The sequence below is a fragment of the Astatotilapia calliptera genome, chromosome 19 (genome assembly GCF_964374335.1).
Source record: "Astatotilapia calliptera chromosome 19, fAstCal68.1, whole genome shotgun sequence".
NCBI lineage: Eukaryota > Metazoa > Chordata > Actinopteri > Cichliformes > Cichlidae > Astatotilapia > Astatotilapia calliptera.
The window spans coordinates 15,742,633-15,757,208 of record NC_137440.1 but is presented as its reverse complement, the minus strand read 5'-3'; the positions used below and the strand labels follow the sequence as shown (position 1 = coordinate 15,757,208).

General features: G+C 43.1%; 1 protein-coding gene across 7 annotated transcripts in view; it reads right to left on the bottom strand.

Moving 5' to 3' along the window:
- The window catches only part of ralgapa1 (Ral GTPase activating protein catalytic subunit alpha 1), an 83,030-nt gene that overhangs the window by 61,576 nt on the left and 6,878 nt on the right, over positions 1–14,576 (bottom strand). For 3 of the 7 annotated variants that reach the window (XM_080293824.1, XM_080293821.1, XM_080293826.1), the window contains exons 4-19: positions 12,745–12,802; positions 12,519–12,562; positions 12,139–12,316; positions 11,880–11,995; positions 11,352–11,490; positions 10,514–10,722; positions 10,079–10,396; positions 9,814–9,993; positions 9,598–9,669; positions 9,341–9,489; positions 9,095–9,218; positions 8,559–8,705; positions 8,322–8,412; positions 7,886–8,050; positions 6,483–6,632; positions 2,835–3,038 (exon numbers count right to left, since the gene is read on the bottom strand). In XM_080293824.1, coding sequence (XP_080149950.1) covers positions 2,835–3,038; positions 6,483–6,632; positions 7,886–8,050; positions 8,322–8,412; positions 8,559–8,705; positions 9,095–9,218; positions 9,341–9,489; positions 9,598–9,669; positions 9,814–9,993; positions 10,079–10,396; positions 10,514–10,722; positions 11,352–11,490; positions 11,880–11,995; positions 12,139–12,316; positions 12,519–12,562; positions 12,745–12,802 — 2,344 coding nt within the window. Of the gene's footprint in view, positions 1–1,205; positions 3,039–6,482; positions 6,633–7,885; positions 8,051–8,321; positions 8,413–8,558; positions 8,706–9,094; positions 9,219–9,340; positions 9,490–9,597; positions 9,670–9,813; positions 9,994–10,078; positions 10,397–10,513; positions 10,723–11,351; positions 11,491–11,879; positions 11,996–12,138; positions 12,317–12,518; positions 12,563–12,744; positions 12,803–14,576 lie in introns of all 7 variants that reach the window. The other 4 variants (XM_080293823.1, XM_080293825.1, XM_080293822.1 and 1 more) reach the window with 3 other exon arrangements.

Here is a 14,576-nt window from a genome sequence, read left to right as displayed (position 1 = left end):
TATCTGGTATAAAAAAGTACCAGGTGAAACCGTGAATGCCCAAAATTGCTTATTTACACTAAAATGCAATTTCTTCCTTACTGTAATAAAAAAATTAAATAAAAAAAATAAACAAATAAATAATGCAGGCCTAAAACATCTGGAACATTAGTAGACAAACCAAACAAGTATATTATTTGACACAAGCTGCCATGCAATACTCCTGAATAATGTAAGAACATGATTTTAAAAAGTGGTTTTGCAACAGTAACTCCACATCAAGACAGATTCAGGTGATGAATCATTGTGCTCTTATCAAAAATCCAAACCCGAAGGTAAAATAGCCTCACTTCTGCACCAAGGATTAGAATGAACAGAAAAAGGTGGCATTTGTGCTGCTGATTCAAATGTGCACTTAACCATTCAGCATAGCTGATAAAGGCTGTAGCAGTGTCCAAGGCAAATAACCATTACCAATTTGAAAGTGCATACCTTTTTATATTCATTCAAATTCTGTCTAGATTACTACAATCAATTTATCAAAGGGTCTTATGCTGCACTCTAGTGGTGTGAGAATGAACTACAGCTAAATGCTTACACTCAATTTGTAAAATCACTGATATTCCTTGATTGACAACAATGAATCAAAGCCTGAAAGTGCTACAAAATATCTGGGATCTTTCTCAATAGTATAGTGTATGTCAGCTGTTTTCTTTTTCTACAGACATTTGTGCTTGTCTGTAGATCAATTTCCTTCTGTAGAGCTGAAGAAGGGCCGGAGTCCGGGGGAGGAGACGAAGGAGGCACGAGGAGGCTGCATGCAACATCAAGGTGAGGATGGAGGTGGAGAACAGGGTAAGGAGGTGAGAAGGTTAAAAATCCCGAAACCCTTAGAGGAAGCAGAAAGGAGGAGGGAGGGAGCTTCTGAGCTAGAGAAGTGGAAAGGCATGGGAAGTAAGAGGGTGAGGGTCCTTGATAAGAGGCAGGCTGGAGGAGGGGCTACGTTCAAGAGGAAACACATCAACAGGGAGTTTGAATTTCAGTCCAGCAGCAAGATGATGAGTTTCAGCCAAAAATGTCATTCCATCATAACAAACCAGTTAAAAAAGAAAAAAAAAAAAAACAGCCAAAAAGGAAAAGAAAGTTGCTGGTGTTTGTGTGGTGGTGAGTATTTGTCTTTCCACAGCTGTTTCCTTTGTGAGAACTTCGTTCGTTGCGATCCTCACCTGGCGTAGTCGTCTTTCGTCCAAAGTAGCCCAGGACATGGGAGTAGAGATCCCTGAGTGATGCATCACCCATGGTGGCCCGGGCCTGCCGCTGCGGCGACGAGCCTTGGGATGACCCCTGACCTTGGGGCCGAGGCTTGGACGACAGAGCGTGAACCACAGTCTTATAAACACCACCAAGAAGAGCCCCCTGGTGGTGCCGTGAGGCAGTGCTCCCTGGCTCTTGGGAGCGTGAGCGGGAGGCTCTAGATCGCAAGGCGGAACGTCCTAAACGTCCGCGCACTCCTGAGGAACCTGAACTGCTTGACAACACCTCAGAGTGAACCTCTGGGCCATGACTGGATCCCACACAGGATCCAGCATGCTGCTTGTCTTTGTCCCCTCCAGTCCCAGACCGGGTTTCCAGGCCTGCTGTGCCCCCTGTCCCACTGCTATCTGTTAGAGTCCCAGATGCTAATTTCTCGTGTACGCCTGTTCTATGGCTGATAACAGCCACAGAGCCAAACTTACCTGAACCCCCTGTTCCCAGCTTCCCCCCTGACCCTGCCCCAGCTCCAACCCCAGGTTTCTCTCCAGCCGAGTGGCTGTGTGTGTGGAAGTGACTGAGCCGGCGTAGCCGGGCTTTCCAGTGGGCCTCCTTATTTTCAAGAGGGTTATGGAACTGGACAGATTCAGTTGAGGGCCGGAAACTGACATGGACACCCCCAGAATGATGCCTCTTAGTGCTACTACGGGACATCTTGGTCTTAGTGGGTTCTGAAGTTTGGGGAACTGATTCACTGCTTCCTTCACCCACAGTAGTATCTTGCCTAATTAAACTGGACTTGTCATTTGCTGCCATTTCTTTATCATCTTGTTTCTCTTCTGTATCACCCCATAAGTCATATTTCCCTTCCAATACTGTTGCCTTTCCACTATTTCCTCCCACAACCTTCTTTTCAGCAGTAGTTCTTTCTAAACTAGAGCCCACCTTAGCACTGGGTGATGGCCACTGACACTGCAGCTCCAAGCACTCATAGATACTCGGCTGCTCTGCCTCATTCTCCTCAATAGAATCCACACTGCTATGTCTCACTGATTTACTTACCTGTCTGTCCTCCCTTACCACCTGCTTTGCTTCTCCGAGCTGCCCTCTGTTTTCTAACTGTGTTCTTGCCAATCCTGTTTGCACGAGTGCGGGTAAAGCAACGCTGTTTTCTACCGCTCGACCGGGACTATCTTTCTCGCCTGTCTCGCCCTTCCTCTCAGCTTCTTTGTTAATGAGGTAGTCCCTAATAGAAGAGAATAAATCATCTTCCCCAGTTTCACCCTCATCTGCATCAGCTTCCTTTTCAGGTTGAAAGGCGAAGGCTGAGTCCCAGTCACTCACCCAATCGGAACTAGAACCTCGGCTTCGAGAGACACTTTGGTGCCAGAATTGATCGCACACACTACCATCATCTTTTACCTCTGAGGACGAGGAAACAGCACCATTGGAGAAGGCAAAAGGGGTGGGAGAAGAGAAGGTGAGGGACTGTGAGGGTGGTTGAGCTGCGTGGCTGGTGGTTACGAGTAAGGAAGAAGTTGTGGAGTGGTGGTGATGGGGAGAAGGATTTGGGATCAAATTTGGATCCCTCTGGGGATCTTCACCTTTGACCCGCTCTGTGATGAAAGGCTCCATGATGTCAGAGGCACTGCTGCTCCTTGCAAGGGAGGATGGGGCTGGGGTATCCAGATCACAAGCCCCACCCTGGAAGACCTCAGAACAGGAGATGGGAGGAGTCTCGTCGCTCTGGGATGAGTGACGCATCCGAGACGTGCGGGATGTCAGTGTGATTGGTGGATCCTCGAGGTCTGGAAGGAAAAGGAGTGGCATTAGCTGGAGCAGAAAGGGGAGGAGACACATTAAAAACTGTGCATGCAGGCATGTGCACACGCACACGCACACACACACACACACAGATCTGAAAGAATGCATTAGGCAGAAGTTATCTAAAGTCTGGTTCTTTATCAGATTGTACTCACTGATGTTGCTTACAAAAACAAAATGTATTCATAGCAAACATCCTATGGCTATTTATCAAGCTACTACTGGTGCTAACCATGACCTTTTTTACCTTGTTTTAGTAGAAAAAGAAAAAAAAAATATTGGATAAATGCCTGAATGCTGACTGTTTGGTAGTTACATCTTCATAAATATTATTATTAATTAAGTTTTAAACTGCGAACATCAACAAATAGACTCCCCGAGTCAAAAGGTCTGGCTTCAGAACAGTTTTTTTCTATGTTTGGCTCAAGATGATTTTAAAGAGAGTAGATAATTCCCTAATATGACTATCTCAGGCACATAGCTCTGCCTGTGAACACAGAAGCCCAACCTACGTGCTAAAAGATATTGCTTCAGACAGAGGACAAACTTAGAATTGCAATAAGGTCCAGAATAAGATAAATAAGGATAATTCTGAACTAGCATAGTTTGATGGCATGAATATGAAGCTGGAATTTGATTTTAAGAAGATAAAGAAGATGGACAAGATCAAAATCATTTATGTAAAAATCTCTTTCCCCTCATATGTTATACCAGGGGTGTCGAACTCCAGGCCTCGAGGGCCAGTGTCCTGCAGGTTTTAGACATCAGCCTGGGTCAACACATCTGAATCCAATGATTAGTTCATTGCCAGGCTTCTGGAGAACACTGAGAAATGTTGAGGAGGTAATTTAGCTATTTAAATCAGCTGTGTTGGATCAAGGACACATCTAAAACCTGCAGGACACCGGCCCTTGAGGCCTGGAGTTCAACACCTGTGTGTTATACTATACACCATTTCGCTTGCAACAATGCAGCAACACAGCTGACTGCTTCCCAGTTTGGCTGTTGTGCACTTGCAAGAGCAAGCTATGTTGTACAACCATCATGTTTAATGTCACAGAAATTCCCCTTAAGTTTCATTTACAATTATTTCAGTGGGTTTTCTCTCTTGCACAATAACCATCCATTAGTGACCACCACACACAGACACACTAAAAACAACAAAAATGATATGCGAGTCATCATCCTCTCATACTAAAGAGAAAGGAGAGCTGTCCGAGCAAAAGCCACTGCAAGAATAAAGCAAATCATATGAAATTTTACACCAAAAAAATTGGTGAAAGGAAGATCAAGAAGAAAGGTAGAGAAATAAAGTGACTTATAACACGCAGAAAAAAATGCAAATATGTAGAGTTAATGGCAAGACCTCGAAGACAAATGTGTGTGCAGGCAGATAAGAGTAAGGTGCAGGCTAATAGGCGGGCAGGCAGGCAGGCAAGCAAGATGATAAGCAAATAACAAAGAAAACAGGTATGTCGAGTTTCATGCAAACAGGTGTACAACAAGAAAAGCAAATCCCACTTACATCTAAAGTCTAAGTGAAATGTTTGGAACACAGACTGAAAATGACATACATGTTTGTTCACTACTGGCTGGCCCAGAATGAATTCGATTTATATAATAAATATGCATATATAAACTAGTTCTAGTTTACATATGCAGGCGTGTTTAAAATAGCATTTTAGCAAGCTGCTGAAGACATTCATTGATCAGGCATAACATTATAACACTGACTGATCCAATGGATGAACCGCTGTAGCTCAAAGCAATGAAAAATTTAATGCTGAATACATTAAATACAGAATACACAGTGCATCACAGTTTCTTCTATGTGTGGCTACAGAACTGCAGACCAGTCAGGGTGGCCAAGCTGACCCCTGCCCACCACTGAAAGGTGACCTGCCCTGATTACTCCGGTTTCTTTTATATCGCATAGATGGGTGCGCCTGTCTGTTGTTTACCTGGGGAACACCTACCGCCAGGATGCACTATGGGAAGACAGCAAGCCAGCAGTGGCAGTGTAATGTTTTGGGCGATTTTCTGCTGGGAAACTCTGGGGCCTGCCATCCATGTGGATTTTACTTGGATACATACCATCTACCTAAGCACTGTTGCAGACCATGCACTCTTTTGTGGAAACAGTACTCCCTGATGGCTGTGGTCTCTTTCACAAAGCAAAAATAGTTCAGGAATGGTTTGAGGAGCACAACAATACAGAGTGCGTGCCCCTGCAGGTAAGAGTTGACAGCAAAAGGTGAACCAACACAATATTAGGCAGGCAATCAATGTTACGCCTGATCTGTATATATTGAGGTGATTATTTAACACATCCTACAAATACAATCACAGTTGAGTGATTCCAACAAACATACTTGATCATCTGGGTGACTGCCAGATGTACTAACACCTGCCAAAGCATATCAGCACTTCAGTGTTTTGTTTTTGAGTTTTTTTCTATCTGAGAAACAAGGCTATGTATTGGTTGCTCTTACTTTAATGTTCAGTTTCTGCCCTACTCCCCTCAAGTCTTCTCTCAGTTGGCTCCCTGGATAGGTTACTGCTGTGGTACTCCTCAATATCAATCAGCTGCACTGGCTGTCCTTGTGCTGTCTGCTTTGTGAGCTGTCACTAACCTCTGTAACCACAAACTTCAGCAGGTGGACGAAGGATTCTCACCATCTGCAGAGCAGAACCAGAACTAGCACTACCACTGCCAAGTGCAGCCCAAGACATCAGAAAAGGAGAGTCACTAGAGAGGTAGCTCATGTTACCCCACCTATAATCTGTCAGCTGATTAGCTGAAAGACCCAATCGGCTCCTTTTTTTTTTTTTTTTACTGTTTACAGAAAAAGAAAGTTCTTAATTTAACTTAACAATGTGATTCTTCCTTTAAAGATGTAAAGAAACCTCTGCATACCTCCTTGAAAACATTAAGTCTGATAAAAAAAAATAAAATAAAAAAAAAGACCTTTAAGCACCTCTGTTCTTCCAGTGGAAGATCTTGCATATAAATATTTTGTATTATATGATTTGGGAATATCTTTCAGTTTTACAAAAATATGCCCCTTTTGCATCTTGCAAATAATCATTTTAGGCGATCTTTTGACATTTTACTGAACAAAGACCGTATTTGAGAAACAACTTGCTTGTTAAACGATAAAAAATTCAGAGATCTACACTTGCAACATGCAAATTTTGCGCACTGCTGATCAACAGCTTTTAAGATTAGCCAAGTTGCAGTTGAACTGGGAATGGGGTCAATGACTGTTGATGGAGCGGATGAAAACTGTTGATCCAGTGATAACAAACAAACAAGAAAAGAGAAATATTCAGAGACAAGACAACAGGCAGAGTTTCAGTCTGTGTAGACGACTAATCCAGGCAGGCAGGCAGCAGGCAGGCAGACAGGTAGTGCAAAGAGTGTGTACCTGCCAGCTGGTCGGCAAGGGGGGGTAGTAAAGGGTGGTGGTGGTGGTGGAGGAGGACAGGAAGAGGTGGAGCCAGAGCAGGAGCACTCTTAGCACTGCGGATAAAGGCTGAGGACAGCAGAGAATCCCCTGTAGAACAGCTACGCAGGGCTGAGGAAGTGGGAAGAAGAGAAACAGAAGAGAGGAAGAGTGTGGGACAGAAAAGGGAAAAATACAAAAAAGAGGAAAAAAGTATAGATAAAGGTTAAGAGGTAAGTGAGGAAGGAGAAGTGGAAAAGAGTACATAAAAAATGAAGATAATAGAAAGAGAGAGCAAGTGAATACGTTTAGTAAATAAGACAAAAGCATAGAAACACAGCTTGGAGGAAATTAGTGGAACAAGAGACAAGTGACAGGATGGTATTGAAAAGGTGGGTTCCATGATGGGCATGGAGGGACAGAGACGGGAAGGGAAGGTGAGGGAGGGGTGAGACAGGGTTAGTTTTGCAGGAAAGTTGGTGAGTGAGAGAGTGAGAGAGCTGGTGGGAGTTCTGCAGCTCAAGTCTCTTCATAAGCCCACGACAAACAGGAACGCTACATAAAATTAAATGAAAATGGGAATCAGCATGTTGACATTCAAGAAAATATCCTAAACTAATCCGGTTGTAGAGACCCTTCTGGAACCAAACCTTCAATCCCTGCAGAGTGTGGAGGAACGTCCTTTGTTGTGGTTAGTTTCAATCTACTCTGGCATTCACAACTGGAGCAGAACAGTCTTTATCGTAATGTATAACACTGAGATTATTCAAACCGGCTGGCTGCGTGTATTCACGTTTGAAACATCTTTGGTAATATAGCTTAAAAAAGGAGGAAACAGTATTATATATGGATTTCAAGGTTAAAAAAATTCTCTACCAAAAGAGTCAAATATTTTATCAAATATTTAATAGTACTACTCAAATTTTTGGCATCACAGTTACAATTTTTAATTGGGGTATTTAGAGCTGTGAATGTATTTTTAAAGTCCCAACTTGATTTTCGGATTTGTTTTATTCATCATCTCAGCTGATACTAAACCTATTCAAGCATTGCTGTAACTACATCTTTCATACTAATGGCCACAGCTAAAGATTTTCCATAAACATGACTCCAGAGAGGAATGGTAGTGAGCATATGCCACAGCTTCCTGTCAGGCTGACAGATGGGCAGGAGGAGGGAAGCAGAGGAGAGACATTAAATCAAACAAAACTGACTTGAGAAGAGCGTGACGGTATCCAAAATCTACTGAGGAAAGACAGCATGCTAGTTTGGCTTTGTTGCGCACCATTTATTTCTCCAAAGTATGCATAGACAAATTCTGGGAGTCAGTGCTATGAACATTTACATTCAAAGGGAGCAGAGTTGTAGGAAGAGGGCACACTGACCTACAGTCTTCTGCCGGACAATACTGCGGGCTTTTTCGATGCCTGGTGACCCAGCGGTGGTGGCGCTTCGCTGTCTCATGGCGGCTGCCTGGCCTGGTTGGTCTCTGCTCCAGCCTTTAGAGAAGGAACGATCGACAACCTGCCGCTGGCTCTCCGGACCAATACCTGTTGTAAGAACAGAGGAATGACTTCTCGGTGAACTGAGCTGAAAACACGTGTGCTATTTACATCTAGAAATCTGCTAAATTTACAAATTAGTAGTTTTTCTGTGACCTCAGTTTTTTGCAGTCAAAAAATAATACATGAACAGACCAATTTATATTCCAGAGCTGCATTTGGTTCCAGCAGTGCGATGTGACAATCAGCCGGCTGTGTTCCAGATATGCTCTTAGGAAGTCACAGGAATGTCTTTTGAAGGTCGGTAAAAGTGACTCACCTTTTCCTTTATGTTTCTTCTGTTTTTGTTCACTGAGCTTGTCGAGAGGCAGCTCATTCAGATCGACACTGTACAGGTTCCTTGCCAAAACCTAAGACACAGAGACATAACAATTCTTTAATCTTTTACCACACTGTTTTAGGTGGTAACAGTTGGAGGACTTGGATAAGTGTTGAACTGAATTTATCTAGTTATATTAATAGCAGAGCGGAGGTATATGTGGTCCCTGTTCAGTACCTTTGTAAGCGTCTCCATGGTCAGTGACCATTCAGTGACCAGCTCCTCCCAGCAGGTTAGGGAGGAGAGGACAGAGAGGAGGTCATCCCACAGCTCTCTGCTTATGTAGACGTTTAAGTTGCCCTTAATCCAGGCTACTATCAGTGTCTGTACAGAAAGAGAGGGATGAAGTAAAATAAGTCATGCTGGCAACCCTAGAGTGTGGTAACATATTAAAACACATGATTATATAATATTGAAATATAGAAGTCTTTTAGATGATGACCGGGTTTCCAGGCCTGCTGTGCCCCCTGTCCCACTGCTATCCGTTATAGTCCCAGATGCTAATGTCTCGTGTACGCCTGTTCTATGGCTGATAACAGCCACAGAGCCAAACTTACCTGAACCCCCTGTTCCCAGCTTCCCCCCTGACCCTGCCCCAGCTCCAACCCCAGGCCTCTCTCCAGCCGAGTGGCTGTGTGTGTGGAAGTGACTGAGCCGGCGTAGCCGGGCCTTCCAGTGAGCCTCCTTATTTTCATGACATTATTATAACGTACCTGAAAGATGGGTCCAGCTAATCTGCCCGACAATGTGTTGTTCTTCTTGCCCTGAGGCATGATGGATGGAGGCCTTTTCATTACTGACTCTGTCACCCTCAGCAAAATCAGCAAGATCTGCTCCCTACAAATTCAGGAACACTCGTTAAAGCTAAACGGTTCTTCTTCTTTAATCAGAAACAGCAGGTAGTTGAGAGCACACAAATGTAATTAGATGGCATTTTACGCTGCTGTTTGTGTTTTTACCATGTCTTCTGGTCCATGGTTTCATGCATGACAAGGCTGCGGTAGATGTTCAGCACTCGCTTGCACATATCGACATGCTCCTCCAAAAGGATCTTAATGTCGTTGGCTGGTTCCAGCAGGAAAACGTTAGAGGAGTGGGTGATAAACACCTGTAGAGGAGACAGAGACGGAAGAAAGGCAATCAAAACCACAAGAAATATTTAAGAAATAACACCAAGATTGTGGAAGTTTGGCAGTTTTTGTGTGTGAGAACATACCTGTAGTGTAGTTTGAACTCCAGCATGAACACTGTATTCCAACAATTCACTGTCAATCACTTTATTCATTCCCTTAAAAAAAGGAAAGTACACAAATAAACACTTCTATTTACCTCAAGCTGGTCTTGAGAACTGAAACTTGTTGGCTGCTAATGTACAGAACGTTTACCTGAGTATTTCAGCTAATTACATGACTGATTTCACAAAATTTCTCACCTCATCATCTTTGTCTCCGAATTGCGAGCCTGTATCCATACTTGTGGCCGTGACTATAGGATAAGGGCCCTCCTCTGGCTCCTTCATGAAAACTGGTTTGTCTTCCATGGAGATCCACTCCTGGTAAACTCGGACCACCTTTCGCATTGCCGCTGCCTCGCACATGGGAAGAAGAAACGCCTGCAGCAACCGGGAATATGAACATGTCAAGAAAGATACAAGGAAACTGTTCTCACTTTATGATAAATAACCATTTTTCCTTAACCTGTCGAAAGATCTCTGTGATGAAGTTGACGTTGGTTCTGGAGCTGGTCAGCACTCTTCTCACCACCTCCATGTCTGTCAGCTGCTCTTCATCCATGGAGCAGAGTGAGGAGGAGCTGGGCTCTCTCTCTGTCAGTGTAGATGTGTTCGAGTGGCTCTGTTCAGGTTCAGTCCCTGCACCTCCGGAGAGCTCCATGCTTCCTCCTCCTCGCCCACTTGAGCTTCCGCTTGCTTCAAGGTGGCTGTCAGATCGAATCCCTCCCCCACCGCTGTCCTCTGAGCTGCCTGTGGAGCGAGCTGCAAATCCAGCTGCTGCTCGCTGAAGGTAAGCAGAGACAGGGTCAGAGGTATTTTAAAATCTTTCGCATTTGCTTCTGCAAATTGAGCAGTTAAAACACAAGAACCAAGTGATGCATAATAATGTGCTCATACTTACCTGTATGTTCTTGGGGACATTCTCTCCCTCTGTTCCTGGGATGTGGGTATGTGTGTTGGGTCGTGGCTCGAGCCAGAAGGAAACCAGCCAGCGGATAAAGACAACTCGAGCCTGAAGGAAACTTTCCTTAGTGCAATACAGCGTTTCGCCGCTGTCCTGCTCTCTGCGCACAACACTGTAGTACGGCTTAGAACGCATAGGAGGCACATCTATGGATGACGGAGAGAGGAATATATATTTAAGGGGCACAGGATTAATTATGAGGTACAATCACCGAGTTTTGAGTCTGTTCTTGTTGTGCACAAAGTGAACACAACACAGTCATGTTGCATAGCTAATAAAAGCAGCACAGTGTGGAACAAACACCAGTCTTCTCAGAAAAGGACAGTGCTTACAACACAGCATCCTTCAAAGTGAGACTGTCAGAGCAGAGTTCTACTGTAACGTCCAGCAATGTTTGTAAACTATTCAAACGGCGATGCAACGACAGCTGGGTGCTCCACCATGATAATGAGCCAGGTCTCAGGGGCTCATGTTTCTCCTGTTCAGTTTTAGTAGGTAGAGCAGATCATTAATTAACTGGAGTCCATGCCGAATGTCCATTGGTGTAATGTGTGTGTGAATTGGTGAATGCAGCACTTTTAGTACCACAAAAGTGCTTTAAGTGTTTAGAAAGACCAAAACATGAGTTCATTTATCATTACTCCACTCCAGATTTGGCTCCCTCTTGTCTAAATTGAAGGGTCATTGTTTTCCCCAGTACACATCACAAATAAATAAATGTTTCTTTGGTTAAATAAGCTTATTTAGTAGATCTAAATGACTTAGTAGTACTAACCCAGCATGGGGCTGTAGAGGCTGGTTTCCATGGAGAAGTTGGGAAAGATGTGAGGAAGGTAGAACTTCCTGAAATGACCAAAGAGGAAACTGAAGCCACGTTCATGGTTCTCTTTACACCGCCACTCTAGAGACTTTGCCTGTTTGATAGAAACATAAACACACAGTTAGACAGACAGACAACCAAGCCTGTGTCGCACGGAGAGCAGAATAGGGTCAAGCAGAGAAGAGCACCATTGTTTTGGGGAAAAATGTTATCAGTGTGTGATGGCAGCAAGCAGAGGAAATACAAGCGCCAAGTTACTGTGTAGCAACAGGGGATGCAATTTGTATTTTAGGGGTTAATGATTCCAGTAAGGAACTAGGTCAATACCTAATTCACTGTCAGATGTGGCCACAACCAAATCAGTGAGTGATGCACCCAAAACTCGGTTTCTCCCATGCTTTTAGCGTGAGTTGCATTAGTAAGGCACTGCAACATGTGTAGTTATGCTGTGTTAACTGTGTTAGTAAAGAATCAAGATAATACCTGGTTTACCATGTATTTCAGTAGAGCTTCTAGGAAGTAGGCAGTGAGATCTTCCTGGTTCTTATCACCTGACTGGGGAGGAACAAGTGGAGTGATCTCTTCTGGAGTCACCTGAGCTGCAGAGAGGAAAAAAACAGAGTATGGTATGACATTAAAGGCTGCGAAATATCTTTAATATATTAGAGGTGCAAAAAAAAAGAAGTAATGTATCTATGAGTCTAATGCACTGTGTTTGAGAGTGTGTGTTGATAAAACTAACTCTCTGTCAAACTCAGTGGTGGGTTGATTAGAGTATCCAGGGTCCGTGGAGTCCCGTGGCAGAGCGGAGCCGGGAATCCAGGAATCAAACAGGCAAACATGCAGAGCTGCTCACGTTCTGCATTACTCTGTAAGGCCTGCATCCATAACAGGAACAAGCGCACACCTTCACGGCGGATCTACAATAACAAAAACAAACCAAAAAAATGAGAGGACGGGAGGGATAAATGAATGCATAAATGAACGCCCAGCAAAACTCAATGAACTCAGGCAACGTTGCAAAAAAGATTCTAGGTCCATAGGACTATCCAGTCCTGTGGACTCTGGATCAAGAGCCATGACTGACAGGTAAAGGAGTTTCACTGAATCACTGAGCAGTACCTTCAGAGAGTTCCCAGTGTGCAGCAGCTTCTTCAGAATCAGCCCTGAAAGAGAAAGGCATGTCAGCTTCATCACCTGCAGTGCACAGCTACTCTTACCTCTCTTTGAACTCAAGAAGTTGCCAGAAGCACTAAGATGCTTTGAGAGGCTGTTTGAGATTCAACATTACATATGGAGTAACCGTGTGAGTGGCCACAGTGTAAAATACTGGTTAAAAGTGAGTTACCAATGCTGTGGAACTGCCATCGGCTCTGGATTCTCTCAGGTAGGAGCTGAAGTATTTTCTAAATAAATGAAAAAGAGATTCACGTTAAGAGTGAGTCTTGCTATATTATTGATTACAGACAACCACCTCCAGCTGAACGTCAGCAAGACCAAGGAGCTGGTGGTGGACTTCAGAAGGGGTCAGCACAGAGACTACAAGCCCATTATCATCAATGGAGCTCCAGTGGAGAAGGTGCAGTCCTTCAAGTATCTTGGTGTCCACATCTCCTCAGACCTGACATGGGCTGCCCACATTCAGGTCCAGACCAAAAAGGCTAGGCAGCGCCTGTATCACCTACGACAACTGAGGAAGTTCAGGGTCTCTCCAAAGATCCTCAGGATTTTCTATACAGGCGCTGTGGAGAGCATCCTCACACAGAACATGACATCGTGGTTTGGGAACAGCTGTGTGAAGGACCAAAAAGCTCTCCAGAGAGTGATCCGTACAGCAGAACGCTGCTGCAGGACTGCTCTCCCCCCGCTTCAGGACACCTACACCAGGAGATGCCGGACTAGAGCAGCGCAGATACTGAAGGACCCGTCCCATCCTGGCAACAAACTGTTCCAACTTCTGCAATCTGGTAGAAGGTTCCGCATCTTCCGGGCAAGGACAGAGAGACTCAAGAGGAGCTTCTATCCCCAAGCCATCCATGCCCTAAACACACACACCCGCCCTCTCACATCATCTATAATTGACTGAGACAGGACTCTTCCAGACACTAAACCAAGGCACAATGTACATTTCAATTCCTTTAATTTTAAATATGTTTATATTGTCTATCCTGTAAAATAGTCAGATGTCTATTCATATTAATGTACAGAATTCACCTGCTTGCTGCTACTACTGCACATTCACCCAGTGTATATACTACACACACACACATATATATACACACACACACACATATATATACACACACACACATATATATACACACACACACACACACACACACACACACACATATACACACACACACACACATATATACACACACACACACACATATATACACACACACACACACATATATACACACACACACACACATATATACACACACACACACACACACATATATATATATATACACACACATATATATATATATATACACACACATATATATATATATATATATATATATATATATATATATATATATATATATATATATATATATATATGTGTATATACACATATATATATACACACATATATATATACACATATATATATATACATATATATACATACACACACACACATATACATACACACACACATATATATATATATATATATATATATATATACACACACACACACATATATATACACACACACACATATATATATATATATATATATATACACACACACACACATATATATACACACACACACATATATATATATATATATATATATATATATATACACACACACACACATATACATACACACACACATATATATATATATATATATATATATATATACACACACACACATATATATACATATATATATATATAAATAATGTTTTTCCTCTACACCCCCCCCCCCCCCCCCCCCCAATTTTTTGCACATGTCGAGGAGCGTGTCAGGCTACATTTCACTGTGTGTTATACTTGTATAACTATGCATGTGACAAATAAAGAACCTTGACCTTGATATTGCCCATTCATTGATGAATTCACCAGTTGGCTGGTTAATTTCTCATTCGTGCAATGCAATAATGGAAAAATTGTTGCTATGTTTTCATTACATAGTTGCACTCTTATGGTATT